This window comes from Thunnus albacares, chromosome 5, assembly GCF_914725855.1.
Source record: "Thunnus albacares chromosome 5, fThuAlb1.1, whole genome shotgun sequence".
NCBI lineage: Eukaryota > Metazoa > Chordata > Actinopteri > Scombriformes > Scombridae > Thunnus > Thunnus albacares.
In genome coordinates this window covers 14,122,275-14,140,859 of record NC_058110.1, presented here as the reverse complement: position 1 = coordinate 14,140,859, position 18,585 = coordinate 14,122,275, and the positions used below count along the sequence as shown (strand labels likewise).

The following is an 18,585-nucleotide window of genomic DNA, read 5'->3' as shown; positions in this document are numbered from 1 at the left end:
ATAAGTATGCAATGTGAATTTTTACATTATTAAAAAAAACTAACAACTGTGTTCTCGGTGCTTAAGGCTGCACCGGGGGCAAGTTTGAAAATTATACATTTGCTAGGTGTTGGGTGGCAAAGTGTTATATACAGTTTTAAAAGAAACAGCCCTCATGTGCTTTTACCAATCACCTCAGGTGGGTCAGGGAGCAAGGCTGTTATTTATTGCCTTATAAAGTCCATTTCGACAAGTGTGATGACTAATCTCGCCATGATGACAGTACCGCCCCTATACGTCGAGCTCTTCACCCAGACACATCTGTGCTCAATTACTGCTGATAATTCAACCAGTAACAGCTTCCTAATAGGCGGTTGGTGGACTGGTAGGGGAGGATAGAGGAAGAAGAGGAGGAGGAGGAGGCCAGAAAGCAGCAGCGAGGTTGAGGACTGATGTTGAAAAGATGTTGTTTGCTGAAATGTGAATTTTAAGCGAAGCAGAACCTTTAAATTCTTTTAACATTTTTTTTTACCAACCAGAGACGACTGCTCTTCAAAAAGTGACACTTGTACGACTGAGAGTGACTCTTTGCAAGTGTTTCTTTGAAATAAAACTTTTGGGAGGACGGCAGAGGTGGACAGCACATGTTGAAGTGGCAAAGTCATTTTAGCGAACACTTGCTGACCTGCAGAAATGCATTCAATATGCATTCACAACGTGCCGCTGGTGGGAACCGAAAAACTATATTAGAAACCACTGAACCTCACCAGAAATCAAATCACACTCTGGTCATAAAAATGCTAATATTTATGTGCGTATGCAGTCTCTCAAAGCAGCGAATGTGTTTTTGCGGCTGCATGTGTTTTAGGGTTGTATGCCTTTGCTACGGCGGTGCGTTCATGCTGTCTCCAGAGACAGTAGCTGTGTTGATGAATAGTAAGCTACTGTGGAGTTAGTGCAGTCTAAGGAGCGAAGAGTAAAAGTTCATTATGTGCATATTGAGTGGGATGTTGTGGAGGTCACTGGTGTGGTGTGCTGCGGTAATCATTTTGTTTCCCAAATGTCCTCCTGCATACAGTATAGTTTAATGTACAGAGAAAAAGCAACATTGATGAGGACTTTAATATACACAAGCTTTCTCTCTCTCTCTCTCTCCACGCACACATCTGTGTACTGTCTGGCTTAAATATAATGTCAGTGGGCTTGTTGTGTTGAAATTGCTTTACATATAGCTTGTATGTTTCCATTTACAGGGCTCAAGACGTATTTAGATATTGTTTTTGAATGTATTAAATTAAAAATGAATTTTACAGCCCCGGTTGCATTTCTAAGTCTATTCTGGATGCTTCAACAAACATCCAGTAATTTTTAGCTACACAAGACACAACACAAGTAAAGCTAATATGAATTTTAAAAAGTCAAATATGTACAGAGTATTCTTTTCTCTTGGTATTCATTTGGAATTACTTAGTATCCTCTCAAAACCTTGAGCTCAAATCCCGTTTCCAAGAACACTGATAAATTCTTCTATCTCTCTCCCTTCTGTTATCTTTCTAAATCCCTTCATATGTTGTATGTTGAGTTAACCCTGTCTGTTATTCTCTCCTCTCCCAGATCCCTCTCCCCACCCGAGGCAGAAGCCGCCCGCCACTGACCTCTGCTACACGAGTGAAATCAGCAGCCTCATGGACTTCAACTCTCCGGATGCCTCCCTGGACAAAGGTAAGATTTACTCTTGACTTAAAAGTAGGTTTTCTGCTGCAGTGTCACCATGGGAGGAGTACAGGTAGAAGTTCTAGTGGATGTTGTGGTAAGGCAGGGTTGACACACATGCGTCCGAGAATGTATGCATGTGCAAATATACTGTCCTGCATATACACACCCACATCTGCACCTGCAAGTACATTTTGCATTGAGCCAGTCCACAAGAGCTTGAGTTTGTGATTAAGTGCCTGCACGAAGGGTGCGCTAGGATTTCATTATGGGGGTAAGGGCAGTGGTAACTAGTAGCACCTCTGCAATCATCAATCCCTCTCCCATCTCAGCATTTGCTGCTGGCAGCTGAACAATGAGCATCCATTTCACGTGTTATTCTAGCTAACAAGGGCTGTTATTAACCGGTCCGGGTTGCCTCGGCTGCTAATGAAGCCAGTGAGTCCTGCAAACATCACAGACAGCTCTTCAACTAATCAGACTATTACAAAGGCTCTTAATTTAGTCTGTGTGCACGTTAGTATTGAGCTAGGAACACAACAATAATTGACCATTGCTTGTTTGTTTTATGTGCAGTTGTTGTATGCTTGGATGGAACAGAAGGGCAGAAATTATAACTCTCACTGCAGCTTGTACAGTAATAATACACTGACTAAATAATAGTCCTGGCTGAAAATATACAAATTATAGGAAAGAATTTAAAAACTCCATATGGTGGCATCAAATGTAAGTTTTATATAATTGGTTAAACATGTTGAAAAAATAGTAGTAATTGCTGTAAATAGAATATTTCGATTGCATTTACAAGCACTTTAAATGCATTTTACTAAACCGTATGTACGTCTGTCTTGTTGAGATCTTAGCCAATCCAGACTTATATAAAGACATTTAAGAAGTTAAAACTTCATCCAGTAATAATGAATTACCATTTATTTAACAGTTAAAGGTAGATTATATAAGAATCCATCACAATACAATGCTGTTAGATCAAGGGGAAATTTAATGTTTAGTCTGCATGTATAGTAACTCTCCAATTTGTGTAAATGGTCAATTTACACCCAAATGTGATGTAATTGCATCTTGGTTGGTGGTTGATTCTACTACAGCCACATTACAATCTTTACATCATTACATAATGTACCTTAAAGCCTCCTGCACCAGCTGTTTTCACATTATGGCTCTAAAATGAGTTAAATCCATTACCTAAATGTTTCAATCTGCTGAGTCAGTAGTCACTTGTGTACCTACAGTATTGCAGGGCTTGCAGCTAGTGGAGGGATTCGTACGGTTCTTGTGAGGACAGTTTGAATACTTATTGGTTTTACATTTAATGCATTAATGACTTCCAGCCCTCATTTAATGGGATGCTACAATATGGCTCCGTCAACAGTTTATACCATCACGCTCCGTGGTCACCCGTGTTTACTATTCTGCTGTGAGTCATTTGCGTCACCATGAACCATCCCAAAGATCAGCCAATAAACTTAAAAGACTGTTTTTATTCCCAGACTCTTATCTGACTGGGTGGTCAGACGGGTCCAATAGTAGCATCGTCAGCTCTTCAGACGAACACAGTTGTAGCACTTCCACTTTCCATGTTCAAGCCCTTTCATGGCAAAAGCTTCTTTCAAGGACTTGGAGTCTTATAGAGAGGATCAGAGTAGCTAACGATGGCACCAGTACAAAGTGTAAGGCTATAAGCTCCAGTATAGATCTCTAGTGTCACCCAGGCAGCCCCCAGAGGCCCTTTTCCTCATTAGAGTGTCTTGCGTTGGGGTCTGTTTGGCTACCAGTTCTCTCTTCTCTCCTATTAACATCTGTTGATGTCATGATGATACCGAGAATGCTGACAGGTACAGTCATTGTTCGAAAACACTGGAGGAGTTTTGCTGATTTTTTGTTTTGTTACTTTTGTACATTAGTCCACCTGTTACCACATGTGGTAATAATCTGAGGCCAGTGCAGGTGTCTGCTTCTAATTGATAAAATCACAGAACATACTGAAATATCTGATTACCAATGAGTACATTTGTGATTTTTTTTTTGTTTTTAAACGATGGTGGTCATTTGGAAGTCAAGAAAGCAGATCAGCTTAGTTATATGGACGGAGTCAGGCACACATTTTTCAATGTGCCAGCTGGTGCGTTTGTTCTGTGGTCATTTCCTGGGTGCTGTAAATGTGCAGACTCAGGAAAAACACGCACGCACGCACCAGCAACCCCTGCAGTGGCCAAGGCCACATATATCACCACAAGTTTCATCAGAATGAGAACAACAAACTGAGGGGGTGTGCTATCAGCAATTTCATCTCAGGTCTGCAGTGAGAGAGAGAAGAAGAGGGGAAACAAAAGTAAGCACATGAAGACAGGTGCTGCTTCTGCACATTGACAGGCAATGATGTCACCAGCCGGGGGAAGCTTGGCTTTCCTACTGACAGCGTGCATATGAGCTGTTTTAAATAAGAAGGTCAGTGCACACAAGTCAAAGAGGGAAACCAGGAAAAAAAAAAAGAAGGGAAGGAGAGACAGAGGAGAAGAAAGGAAAAATGGGGAAAAAGAGGTGAAGAGCACAGTGAGGAAGAGGACAAGGTGAAACATTACATAATGCATAAGGACACGGTGTTGCCTTGCATATGTTTTCTGATTAACAAGAGAAAGTCATAGAGAGAAGGGTGGAGGAGAGAGACAGACACGAACAAAAGGACAATAAAGAAAGGCAGAATGTGAAGGTGTATGTGTGGGTGTGCATGTGTGGAGAGGTCTCTGCTGAGCACTTCCATTTTTCTCATGCGCTGACACTTTTCCAAAACACCTGCCCCCACCAAAGCCCTCTTATAGCCATTGGGAGAGTGGCACTTAAATTGTCCCCGGCAACAATATCCAGGCCTCTCCACTGTAATTTCCACGCATCAGAAATAGCTACTCAGAAATGCTCATTCACAATGGCTGCGGTTAGGCTTGTTTTTTTTGTTTTTTTTTAATGTGACTCATATCATTTAATTATGCCAGAATGCAGTGGCCAGACAAATTGGATATTTCTTGTATTGTCATCTTCAAAGTCAGATTTGGAAGCGGGCACGGTCACTCGGTGATCAAAGACTGCTTATATTACCGAGGAGGAAGAGAAAAAGTAATATGGGGTTACCACGGTGGATATAATCATCATAGGCATACAGTATAATCAGAGTTTCACATTGTGGATTCACAAAGATGTTTCAGCTGAAACGTTCATAGACAAATGGCTTTTCTGCGTGCTTGTGTGCTTCTGTCCTCTGGCCTTTCCATTAAAGGCCACTGAGAGGTTGAAATTGACAAAGGGAGCCGAGCAGCAGTCTGATTATCTGCAGTCTTTGTCACTTTCTAACTGCTTCATTAAAGGAGGCTGCTGACAAATGGAACTCAAAGGTCATAAAGTCAAAAAGTTAAATTTCCAAGTGGTCTAGATTAAACTTGTCTGTGCAGAAAGACTTATTTGAGAAGTCATTAAAGTAAACACTATTTTTTCCCCCAAAAAATAGTGTGCGCGTACATGTGAGCGTGCACTTTGTTTTTCACTAGAACATCAGAGAAATTCTCAGAGACACAAACTTCTATTTTTCTCTCTTCTTCCACTGAGCCTTTTCCAAACGCTCTTGTTGTTTTCTTCTTCTCTTCTTTCTTTTTCCTCTCATTTTCTCTCCTTTCCCTTACAGAAGCAGGTTGCACCACCTAAATTTGATTGCAGTGACGGTTGCTAAGCACTGTGCCTGCTGAATGTACTGTAATGTAATTGTATTGAATGTAACTGTAATGTGATGTGTGTGTGTGTGCGTATCGATGGATTCAAAAGTGTCAGGTCTCAGACTGTGTGTAATTCTTGTTAGTGCTTGTAGATTTGTCTTTAGCGAATGGAAACAGCCAATGTGCATCCATTGATCATCTGACACTGTAGCTAATCAAGCCCTCAATATACCTCGTAAGTCTACATTCAAAAGTATTATATTGAAGTAATATTAAACTGAAACCACTATGGTTGTACGGACTGTATTAAAAGTTGATCTTAAGATATGTTTATGTATAGAAATCATACATTTAAGGTGTTCATAGGTATTTAGGATTACCAAAAAAAGACTTCCAGTATATTTCATACATTCTTAGTACTTTAGGATATGCAGTATATTTCTTGCACAGCTCAAATTTGTAGTGTACCTAGTTTTTTCCCATTAAAACCCCAAATTTAAACCTACTTTTCTTGATGTGCATAACCCAACCCAATACCAAGCTTTCTGGTGGACATCATTGGTTAAGGAAGCTGACATGAAGTAGAGAGTCTTTCTCTATTGGCTGCATGCCAAGTTCATCCTGACTGTGAAGTGTGGACCAGCTCTCAGGGAGTTTGTTCATCCACATGTTTTTTTTTTTGTTTGTTTGTTTTGTTTTTATGAATTATGTACCATTGGGTTGGAGTAATATGGGATGCTTGGGATGTTAATATGACATGTCCTTGTATAGGGACACAGAGACGTGTTGAAAGCATGAGTTCAGCAGGTGAATACATGCTGTAGTGAAAAGGGAGCTTAGCCTAAAGTTGATCTCAATTTACCAGTTAATCTATATTCAAAACCTTTATCTATGGTCATGAACTAAAAGTGATCAAAAGATTGTGGATTCATGCAGCCAAAATGAATTTACTTCACAGCGTGTCTGAGCTCACCCTGAGGGTAAGGAGATCAGACATCCAGACTAGACACGCTGCTCCTTCACAGCTGTTCCTTTTAATCAATGCACTAAAGAATAAATCAAATTCATACTTACCATATTTTTTTTCCAAAAAAAAAAAAACACTTACCTTCTCACCCTCTGAGAGATTAGTGTGTGTTTGTCTTGCAGTCTAAGAATGCCTTCCAAAATTTTCACTTAACACCTACACCTCATTAGGTTTTGGATTTACACCTTATTACAGCACCGTGCCAAGGTGCTACTAGAGGTGTATTTTCTATTTCTGAATTCCACCTTGGACTTCGGCTCGACATGAAACATACAGCCAACTGGTACATCCGGTCACCGGTTGTAATACCTTCTGCCTGCCCTTCAAAAGGCCCACGGGCAGCTCATCTGGGCTGGCGCCTGGCAGTCGTGAATTGGCAGCGGAGGCGATGGTGGAGAGGGACGGTAGCTGTTGGCGCTGACGGGTTTGGAAGAGAGCTGAGTGGCATCTGGTGGCTTTTCACTGATTGCTGAACATGAAGTTTGGAAGGTGGAAGAATAGAGAGGCAAATAACATAGCTTATGGAGATGAAGAATGAAGGAGCTGATTCGGATGAGTAGATGGTATGAATTTAGGATGCACAGTACTGGTAGCGATGAGTAGACCAAGAAAAGTAGAAGAGCAAGCAAGTGAGTTAGAGAAGATAACGTGAAGCAAGACAGAAACTTTTTAGACTCACATTAGATCAACAGTATAAGGTTGCACACCTTTAGGTCTCATTTCAAACAGTAGACTGGAAGTTGACATTTTAACATTGACCCGCCCTCCCCGTTTATGTGCTTTGCCTGAGGTAAAAGAGTTAAGAGGTGGGGGTTGGGACGGAGGTCATGGGAGAGGAAATGACATCCTCGTGAAGATCATAACAAATCTAAGACCTTGGCATTCCTTGTCAAACCCCTGCAGTTATCCGCAGGAGACCCACTCAGGTGAAGTATGCGCTGACATGTTATAACTTAAAAAAATGTAACAACAGGAGTGTTCTGACTCCATAGTCGTGTTACTTGTCTAACACCGTGTTCAGACCGACAAACAGTGAGACTGTTGCATTGGCACAGCGGGGGTCCTGATGTAGGGGGCTCTGGCCCAAAAAAAAAAACAAAAAACGTAGAGTTGTTAGGAAAAAAAATGACTTTTGCAGCAGTGCAAAACAACATCATCTGGTAACACACTGCTTTGACCAATAAATATGTGTAAGTACAAATACAGCTAGAATGCCTTGAAACTGAATGGCAAGATTGTCCTCTTTACCCCGTAATTGTCGGAAGAATTAAATTTTTTCTGTTTTGACTTGAGTAGTAAAACCCTTCCTTAGTATTATAAAACTGCTCTGCAGTGTTTTGACACTTTATAAACCTTAAAGCTCATGGATGTGTTACTCCAACTAGACTCATTTATATTAAATCTTCTCACTGTTACCCGAGGCAACACTTTGTTTTTTTTTAAGGCAGTGCTGTTTGTGTTTTAAACAGCCTATTCCTATAACAGACACAAAATGAAATCCATTTTGACAGTATGTCTGTGTTAAAATGCTAAATAAATTTTTGACTACACCCAACATTGTGAGGTAACTGCAGCCGCTGCACTGCAGTATAATGTTGCATCACTGCAGCAATGTGAATATTTTTACCTCTAGGTGGCAGCATAAACAGAAAACATGAGATTTTTGATTGATTGATTAAGTGTAAATCAACACTTAATCATATTGAGCAGAAAACTGCTTTTACCTTCGACAGCTGAGGGGAAAAAACCTGCTTCAACTTGACTGATTGGCTTGTGACTAGAGGTGCAACATGCTTGAAAATATCATGCAATATTCCAGCAGCTTTTTTTCTGCTATACAGCACGTGATCCAGGGAAGATTTACCCTTTACAGAGTTTTACAATAACTCAGACTGCTATTACTACCGCATTACCACAACATTTCCCTCCATTATTTTCTGTGGTGTACAGTAGTTAATAATAAATTCCTGTTGGGACCATTTTTCCTTTCAACTCTGTCATCTTCACAGTTCACTCGGCTTTTTCCTCCCAAACAGTTTACACTTTGTGACTTGTGGGTGATCTTTTGATGCAGGCTTGTTTCAAGTTTTTTTGCAGTGCAAGCTGCAGTGTTGGGAAGAATCATGAGAAGAGAAAAGGGGGGGGGATTTCATGAGGAGAGGGTGTCCATTAACATTTGCATTGTGTGTTGCAACAAAGGCCAGTTAGGCAGCACTGAAGATAGGCATTAAAAAGAGGGACAGGGCCTTGTTCACAAGACACAGACCTGAATCAATTTCTAAATCTGTCTGTCATTATCTTTGTTTTACTCGCATCTCTTTCTCACATAAGCAATAAAAGGTTGATATCTTGCTAGCAGGGTGAGGTGCTGCTGCCATCCTTTGAGGTATTGTGTAAACTGACTGTAGAGAGAGATTGGCTGCTTCCATTGATTTTCATTTAAGGGATAGTGCTCTCAGTTCATCACCTCCAGGCATCCCAGAACTTAGGAACATGTGTGTGTGCACATGTGTGTGTAATGCGGCAACACACAATATGCAGAAAAGGCAAGGTGAGCGTCAGTTCAATTCCTCATAAACTGTTTTTTACAGTATCATCATGTAACATAAGCCATGTGTGTGAAAGAAAGCTAATTTCCTGTTGTTCCCCGGCCCCGCTAGTGTGATTAGATGCTGTCTTAATGCAGTGTAAATAGCCAGCACGTGCCAAGTACGTTCTTTTAATTAGGAAACCCAACAGACCTGCTGATTAGCACTTTATCTTCACAAGTGTCTGGGCCTGAGCTGCAGCTGGACCGCTTCCTAGTTACCTTACACTCTGTCTAACATGTCCCAACAGGTCTGGAGCAAGAATAGTGTAATTAATATGTTGCACTCTGCCATCTACTGAGCAAGCAAAGATGGTTTTGATAATGTGTTCCATATACATTTCTTGTAAGTTATTGTATATGTTAAATGTGTGAGCTCTTTCACTCTGGCACACTGCTCAATAATCATGGTATCCTGCTAGTATGACCTCATTTGAGATGGTAAAACCCCTTTGTCATAAAACCGTCTTCCAGGTCATCCAGCATTTGGGGAACTGCCCTGCAATCATTTCTCAGGCAATGTTACCAGCACAATTTCACAGAGTTTCACATGATAAATTACACTATTAGTTTTTTTTTTCCCCTCAGATACTCTCTCTGAGTTCGCCAGAATGGGGAAATCGCTGAGTCATCTCTTATCCTTGGATTTCTAATCCTAAACCATTGGGTTCTAGGCAGAGGCACACCGCATCCTTTATAGCCCATATAACTACTATAGCCTTCCTCTTCACCGGCATTAAAGGGCATTTGTTACCATTTCATGAAATGGCCTTGTGACTGTGAGAGGAAAATAAAGTCCAACAAAAATCAATGACTGGGTTCCAATTGTGTAGTACATAACAACTCAGCGGCTCTCTCCCTGCCATCTTCTGAGGATCCTTTGGGTGTTATCATGAAGCGTAATCCTTCATCATATACACACATGTTCACAACACAAAGCCTCACGCTCTCATCCGCAGCTCTTATAATCTGCTGTGTATCAGCTGAGGATAGAGGAGGATTCAGTGGAACCGAAGGCCCCTGCATGGGCCACAAACACTCCTTTGAGTAGACAGTGTTCAATTTCCTCACTTTGTCCATTATGCATGGACACAGTTAACAACAAGAGATTATTCTCTGTAGCTGCTTGACTGTTTCGGTGAGAGGGATAGTACACTTAGTGATTCTGAAATGGCACACTCTGCATAGCAGTGCGCCATAGGCAATGTAGTAGATCGACTCTGAATTAACGTCTCAGGCATTTGTGTGTGTGTATATATGGAAACACACTCACTTCATCTGAAATTTACAGGATGTTTTTGAACATTAGCTAAATATAAAGGAAGTGGCTACTGGTACGGATGATACTAAAATGCTTGACATCATGGTAAAAAATGTCAGTAGTTGGTAAATTATTGCTTCTGTATTAATGATAATAATTATTTGTTCCGTAGCTGTAGCCGTTGTCAAATATAAAACAAAGAAACTTTATCAATTCTAATTATTTACAAATGCTGTTATTTAGCCCTGAACATGTTTTCCTGGTCAGTGGGGAGTTGTGGAAGCTCCATTGAGGCATGTAATTAAGCAGAGTTCAGTAGTTAATGATTGTTGATGAATTAATTGATAAATTATAACAAATTGTATGAGCTTAATTAAATTTACATTCTCTAATCTGCATGGTTTTGCCACACTGTTATGGAAGCACGTTCTATAAAAATATTTGTATAAGTTTGAGTCTCAAAAGTGGCCTTGTTGATTAATGGTGCTTGAGAGAAACTGGGCTCAGCACAGGCCACCAGTGAGGGCTCCTTTAACCACAGTACAGTGTGGGTGGACTGGTTTTATTTTTGCAGCAGCTGCAGTGACTGTGTGGCCCACATACTGATTGTAAATACATAAGAAATCACATATGGAATTGTGACATTTTTATTTTTTAATAATGAATTGTCCCATTTGAATGAATTAATCAGCTGATAAAATATAATTATTTATGATCATTACTGGTTTGCACACAAAAGGCTCCACGTGGATTGCTGCTTTATTCTTTATTATTACACGGATGAAAGGGAAATAACTTCAATATACAATTCAATCAGCCTTTGATGAGTCTTTTGTGCTGCTGTTTTGCCCTTTTTATGACTAATTCGGTGTGCCCACTTTAGTTGTGGGATTACATTTACGGTCTGACTCATCATTCTGCTCGTTTTATCTTTGCCCTTGAAGACAGATGAATAAATCTTAATTAATTCATAGGATCATTGCATTTGTTTAAAATCAAGGTTTCTTCTGTCTGACCGCTCACACATCATCAATCTTTCATTTACCTTCCTACCTTCTAGCAGCATGTCAGTGCAGGAGTGGTTTAATACAACAAGCATACACAGATTTTGTGAACAAATACCACGCACCTGTGTCTGCATTAATCGTGAAAACCGGTGATTGAGTCTGTTTACTTGCTCTCCTCACCAACCACAGAAATTACAGATAGGAGATATAATTAAACTAAAATGTAGGCGGCTTTAAAGGATAGCTTTTTACAATGAAATGTAAACATACGTGGTGTATTACAGTTTATAAAGGAGCTGCATTTTAATCCACCAAAATGACGACAATATCCTGTGTTTATCCCGTGGTTGTAGGTCTAAATCCAGCCATTATTGCGTTTCTTAGGCCCCTTCTTTACTCTGTATGACTCCCTTAGTTTGTACAAGTTACTAAAAAATGTGGAGTGACGGCTTTGAAAAAAACATTGAACAGCGTCAATCAAAAAAACGTGTTTTACCGACTGTAAAACAGCAGAGAACAAACATCACAAATTGTTTTTTTTCCCCCACTGCCGGGGTCATTTTAATGACACTCAAGGTGTTGTTTTAAAAGTATTAGGTTACCAAAACCCTCGGGCAAGTCAACAGCTGGCAGACCTGTTGCTGAGCAGCCTGCCGGTGTTAGACTACACACACACACATCGTCACTCACCTGCCTGCAAGCCCACACCTTGGCTTGGCTCCTCCCCTCATTGGTACGTGCGTATGTTTGTGTATGCATTTGAGTAATGTGGGAAAATCATTGTGACAGCCCGGGTGAGCTCCTCCTCCTCCTCCTTACCCAGTAAACCATTTGAGTTGAGGGGGAGGGGCTGAGTGCACTGTATCACTGAACCCGTGGGAGTCGCCTTGGAACAGGTACACTCAGAGAGGGAAAGACACAGGGGCAGTCCCTGGATATATTTCCTGGTGTCAACTGATCCTGATTTTAGTGGGAAAAAGATAAAAATGGTTGTGATCTGAGGGAGGGCTGCTTGACAAACAAGGATTTTTTTTTTGGATTTTGTCTTTCTTTCTGTCCTGAAAGTCCGCAGCACACACCTGACAGATCCTGGAAAACGCCGGAAAACTCCCCTCGGAGGAGGGGATGAAGTCAGACGGGGAGCAGGGAAAGTCTGGTGAGTGAGTGGAAACGACAAGTGCAGCCGCCGCTTTATTCCTTAATAGACTGGAGTATGAAGTGAGTTTCAGTCCTGCACTTTTGAGGGTTTTACAACGAAAAGGCAACGGCAGCTTGTTCTGTGTCTTTCTGGAATAAAGACCTGAGGAGGGAAGATTTGCCTTCTTTTTTAGCTTGAAGAGCGACATTTTCATGTCTGTGCAGGTGTCATGTCACCCACTCAGTCAACAGTTGTGCTGAGCCGTTGGGGGACTTTAACCTGCACTGACATCAGAGCAGTCGTTATTGGCTGAACTTGGGGCCAGAGGCTCCACCATTGACTGATTATTCTGCAGTTTGAGTTGTGACTTTTTTCCCCAAGTGTCATGCAAAAAATGAGTAGGAAGAGGCTCCGTGTGTTTTCTTAAATCTGTAGACATATGGCTGTTGTTTGATGTCGGGATCCAACCTTTAACCTATAAAATAAAACACGGCCATGATTTGAGTTTTGAGCTTTTTGAGGACAGAGGTGTCACAGTTCAATCTAGTTTTTGGTCTATGTACATTGTGAGGGGTTTTTGTTACCTGTCAATGACTAGATCACATTTGTAAAGAAATGTTTGTTTTATGTTTGTTTTTATGGCCCCGTATCATAAAGAATCCATTGTGTTCTGTTTCTATTGTAAACATTCTGCTCTCAGTTTGTTGGCTGCAGATTTTAGCCTGAATGCATGTTGACATTCAAACAGGAGTTTTTGCTGCGTCAGCCTGACTGGTTTCAATTTTTTTTTTTTTGACGCAAAAGCATTAAATTACAACAGCTGTGAAACGTTGCTCTTGTGAAAAAAAGCTATAGGTGTCATACTCTACTGTTTTTCGTTCAAATACCTGCATTTCATTTCTATAGTGGTCGTTCACCTGCCCTTCAACCTTAGACTAAAAATAACCCAAACACAGAGGTAAAAGTTCACACGACAACACAGATTAGCCCTGTGTTTTCTGCCTGTTAACTTTTTGCACAAATTCCATGTGTTAGCCACCCAAAAATGTGTAAAACTAGCCAAAATGAGTTATGTTTCTCAAGCAGGTCATCTAAGTCCTTCATGCTTAACCCCAAGGTGTGGTTGTGACACAATTAGTGCTTTCAAAGCAAAACAAACACCTGCAGGCTACCTACAGTAACCCTCACTATCCAAGGTGTGGTTATGTATTTGCAGTTCTGCTCAGTTACCCACCTTTCCTTCAAACATTTCTCTGACAGCATCTGTGATTACCGCTTAGGTCATTTGTGGTCTGTCTTTGCACACTGTAAATGGACATTAGTCATGCCGCCATTATTACTTGTAACCATAGCAGCAGATTATGTACAATACAATCATACCTGCTGTTGATGACATCCAAGCAGAATAAATGGAGGAATGTTCTGGTTTGATCTTCTCTGCGTGAAATCCACATCAAACTCCAGTTTCCTCAGCTTTGCCAGGCCTGCCAGTCAACTAGCGACACCCCAAATCATTTCAGATTACATTGCTGCTTTATGTCTCACGGCCGTCACTCAGAGAGAAAGCAGTGTTTTCAGATGAATGACATGATGTCGGAGTGGGCTTAACACCTTCTGTGAACCAGGCTATAACACAGAAGCTGCTGTTGGTTTCCACTGGACAGCCTGTTACTGTCTGACTGACTGTCCGACACTCGCTGAGGATCAGGTCAGGGCTATGTGTGTGTGTGTGTGTTCCCACATTTATATGCATCTGAATGCACGCATATGTCCATCTGTGCGTGTATGTCAATCAATTCATGGATGCGTGCGTGTGTGTGTGTGTGTGCGCTCTCAGCGGCCTCAGCTTGACGGCATAATTGTGACAGCAGCTGAGTTTGGTCCTAGATGTGTAATTGCCTTCTTTCTCTGACTATGCTGCAGGTGAGAGCAGTGAGCGTCTCCCTCAGGTGCTAGCTAGTTTCCTCACGTTGAGACAGACACAGAGGACAATTTGGAATGAGTTAAAGATAATCAGCTGCCTGTCAGAATCAAGTCAAGGATAATGATAAAGTAACTATAATAATCACGAGCCATGCTAGATCGAATTTGCCAGTTCTTTCCGAGCGCATGGAGTAATTTTTTATATTTCAATGAGGATGGACTGATTGGAGCCTTTATGTTCCATCTATCTCTCTCTGTTTGAATAGCTCGGTGCCTAATCACATTTACTCTGAAGCAAAAGCTCAGATTAATTTGGCTTCTTACTTTGTCACTGTCACAAATCAAATTCATCCCACTGTCGGCTGCTGTTTTCAGACACTGTCCATTCCTCCTCGGCTCATCAAATATGCATGGACGGATGACAAAACTGGCTGCGTGTAAGTCATTGAAAAGGTAACTCACATTTGCAGTGACAGTCTTTTCAGTCTTCTTGTCGTGTTATTTACTGAAGCTGTCAACCGAGGCCCTGCTCATTTTGAAAACTGGGAACAAATGCAACTCCATAACCATTAGCTACATATTTCAGTCCCAGAATCTTATTTAGTATCTCAAGAGGCTAGCAGGATTGTTTTGACACCTCCATACTGTAATTTGTCTGCCACATCATCATTTTCTAGGTGGCCGAATTTATTTTTGGCAACAGTATGTTGTGTGCAGGGTTTCGTCACAGTAACAGGAGCCACCTCATACAGGTGCACTGACTCTGCATGTATGTGGACTCATCCACGGACTGATGAAATGTCCACGGCGACACAGTGTCTGCCCTCTCATTTGGCCGACACTTTAAATAACAGCACTGTTAGCCTTTGGCATAAAAGGTCATTTCTCAAATACATGCACACAAACACAGAGACACATAGTGTACACACCTGCTAATCTGTTCATACACATAATAGGATGAATCTGTTGAGTTTAATACTTATTCTGGACCGGATTTGGAACAAAGCTCCGGTCATGCAACACTCAAGAGACGTCGCTCTCCAAAACAGAATTTTTTTATTGTTCCTATTGCATCAGGAATTGTTATTATGTTGTCTACAGTACTTGACTCCCACTCATGCACAACAAGACTGTTCTCGGAAAATAACTGTTTATTTGTTCTCAATATGCTTAACAGCAACACCCGGGGAAAATGAGGTAAACATAATAGCAGCAACACTTAGCAATAACATGGAACAGCAAACCAGTGAAAATAGATGTTACAAAACCAGCGAAATGTTGATGGCTCATGTGACGCAGTTTGATATCATGACTGAATGAATAACATGTTCTTATCCACATTATAATACCAGCACAGCTCATCAAGCATAACCATGGCAGCAATTATAGCCCGGCCTCATGCGGCCAATTAACATTCTCATCATGTCTGCTACTGTATAAGCTTTCCAAAATAAAATCACACACGGTAGCGTCTATCTGGAGGAACCACCGTAGCAAAGCACCAGTTCATTAGTTCATTTAGTTATCCCCAAAATAAGCAAATACTGCACACTTGTGCAGTTGCAGTATCCTAGAATTGGCTTGATTTGTATTCTAGCAGCATTTATTTGCCACCTGAATGCCTACTAATACAAAATACTGGAGGATGATGAATAACACAGAGCTAAAAAGGAGATCACGTAGGAGGATAGTTGGGCAGCCTGCACCTTCATTACCACCTCTGTGGAAAGGGTTTGGCTCATTTGCAGTCTCTGACTCGTCCAGTTGTGTTTTAATGGCTCCGTCCATCTATCCTTGAATCTACCATCCATCTTTTCTCCCATCCAACTGTCTGTCCCTCATAACCTGAGCACCACGTCTTCCAGTTTCATAGAAACCCTGCTGCTAATCTCCATGACGAAGGAATTCAGAAAGCTGCCCAGAATATTATCTCACTGTTTGTAGATTTCATGGCATAGATTTGGGGGGTGGACTTTAAAACAAGCAGATTCTGTTGATGGATTACTGTCAATTCAAGTACAGACTGAGGGGGCTGGTTATGAAACTCTGTAAAAGGACACTCAAAATTAAGATAGTTTGTAAATATATGGTTTAAATACTCTTTCTGTGCTTTTAGACACAGTTATAGTAAATCATATAAGTGACTCGGTTTGCATGTTTGTCTCTTTCTGAGAACAACAAGTTCTGGCCAGCGTGGCTGATACAATCCATAGACAAACCAGAGGGTTTTAAGCCGACAGAAGCAGATCGCGGTGGAATGCGGCTGAGATTACTGCCTATCTTTCCCTCTGATCAGTTTTTTGCTCACTGTCGAGCTTTGTTCTAACCCCACTCTCGCACAAGTTCAGCCCCCATTACTCCAAGGACCTGAAGCATGAAATAGGCTTGCCAGCATGTGGATGTCACATTCTCTGATGTTAAAGCATAGACTTCTTGATCGACACTGGCTGACTAGAAGGGAGTGAGTCACGCAGCGAGTGACATCGTCATTTAAATGTCTTTGATGTGAATTAATGGCGACAGCCTGGAATTCTGCAGATTTCGGATTATAGTTTGTTTAGTGAAAGCATTAAGTAATTCAAGTTTGTTTGATAACTGATACTAATTTATCAAACAAAAATCTTTGCTGGTTTTCTGCTTTTCTGTTTTATATGATGTTAATCGAATATTTGGGGTTTTGGACTGTATATCGGATAAAATGAGCAATTTGAAGTACCAGTTTCTGACATTTTATTGACTAAATCATCCAATACATTCACTGTTATGAGCTAACTAGTCTCTCTGTAATCTTCCAACTTCAGAGCAATTATGAGTTTATATGAGGCTGCAGACCACAGGGACTTGAGGCTGCCCTCCACACCAGTGTGCTCATCAATAAATAGCAATCCATCCCTTTATGTGTTATCCTGAATACCAATCTCTCTTCATCACTGTTTCCATTAATACAGAATATTAGAGTCTGATATCTATGATGGAGAGCCCTAAGGCAAGGTGTGTTTTTTTTCCCCTTTTTTCCAGTTTTCATCAGGCGTGACCCTGTCATCTCCTCAGGCGACGCAGGGCGATTGTTCTGCTCATGAGAATTGACTAGCTAATCCAGAGCAAAGCACTCTCAGACTGAGCAGACACTGAAGGCTGCCTTCATTAGTCAGAGCTTAGGCGTTACGACTGTCATGAGCCACTGATGAATTTGCTATCAATGGTCCATAAAGATGAGCGTGTGTGTGTGTGAGACAGAGAGACACACACACACACACACACACACACACACACACACACACTCTGACTTTTATTAATGACTCCAGCATCTCATTTGAGATGAGTGGCGCTATGAAATAATTTTGGCAAGCTGCCCTGAAAGACGTGTGCAGAGTCTCATGTGAAAGTGCGCTCATGGGCGTTCCCTTTCGTAAGGACCTGCATGTGAAAGTGACACATTTAAGAGATTATTACCACTTCATTTGTGTCCTCAACAATCTCGCCCTCTAATATTAAATAACTCACATCACAGGAAACTAGTTGTAACCAACCTAAAATGACCATCCCAGTGTGTTTCTATCTATCAATTTATAAATTATACTGAACATTTTTCAGTCTTTTTTGGCAGGATATATTTTTCCAGGAAACTACTGGTTTCTGTTTGTTTTGAGTCTTTAAACTTGCCTCAGTTGTATAATCTAATATGAAAATCAAGTTTGTATTAATTTTCCTTCATGGTTCACTATTGTTGTGTGATAAAGCCATTGAAGTGCGGATTTATTTGAAAAGTCTGCACTGCATCGCCTCAAGCAGACTGAATGTTTGCACACAACTCAAGCAAGCTTGAAGAGTGTGCCAATTTTCATACAGGACATAAATGAATGGAAATCCATAAAAACAGTAGAAATAAATAGAGTCAAAATGCTAAAAGGAAGTTTTCAAAATGGTAAATTATACTGTAACGTATACATGATTTGCAGTAAATGAGCTTAAACGTGCAAAACCACTGGTATAGTCTGTTAACAAGTGCCAGTGTCCACAAATATTGTTATATAACAGCCAAAGCAAAAAGGAAGTGTAACATCATTTATAAAACAGTTTTTCTAGTAATTTTTTTTTTTTTTTGTCCTGAGGACACAAACAGATTCCCTCAGTAGGGAAAGGTCAGATGTTTGTATACATGCCTGCAAAGGGCAAACATTATTCAGTATCCCATCATGCATTCAGTATGGTGTGGGGTGTGTATAATATA

General features: G+C 40.8%; 1 protein-coding gene across 2 annotated transcripts in view; it reads left to right on the top strand.

The window, feature by feature from the left end:
* Nucleotides 1-18,585, top strand: part of LOC122982122 (kazrin-like) — a 159,208-nt gene that overhangs the window by 109,549 nt on the left and 31,074 nt on the right. For both annotated transcript variants that reach the window (XM_044351164.1, XM_044351163.1), the window contains exon 3: nucleotides 1,594-1,701. In XM_044351164.1, the coding sequence (XP_044207099.1) occupies nucleotides 1,594-1,701 (108 nt within the window). The remainder of the gene's footprint in view (nucleotides 1-1,593; nucleotides 1,702-18,585) is intronic.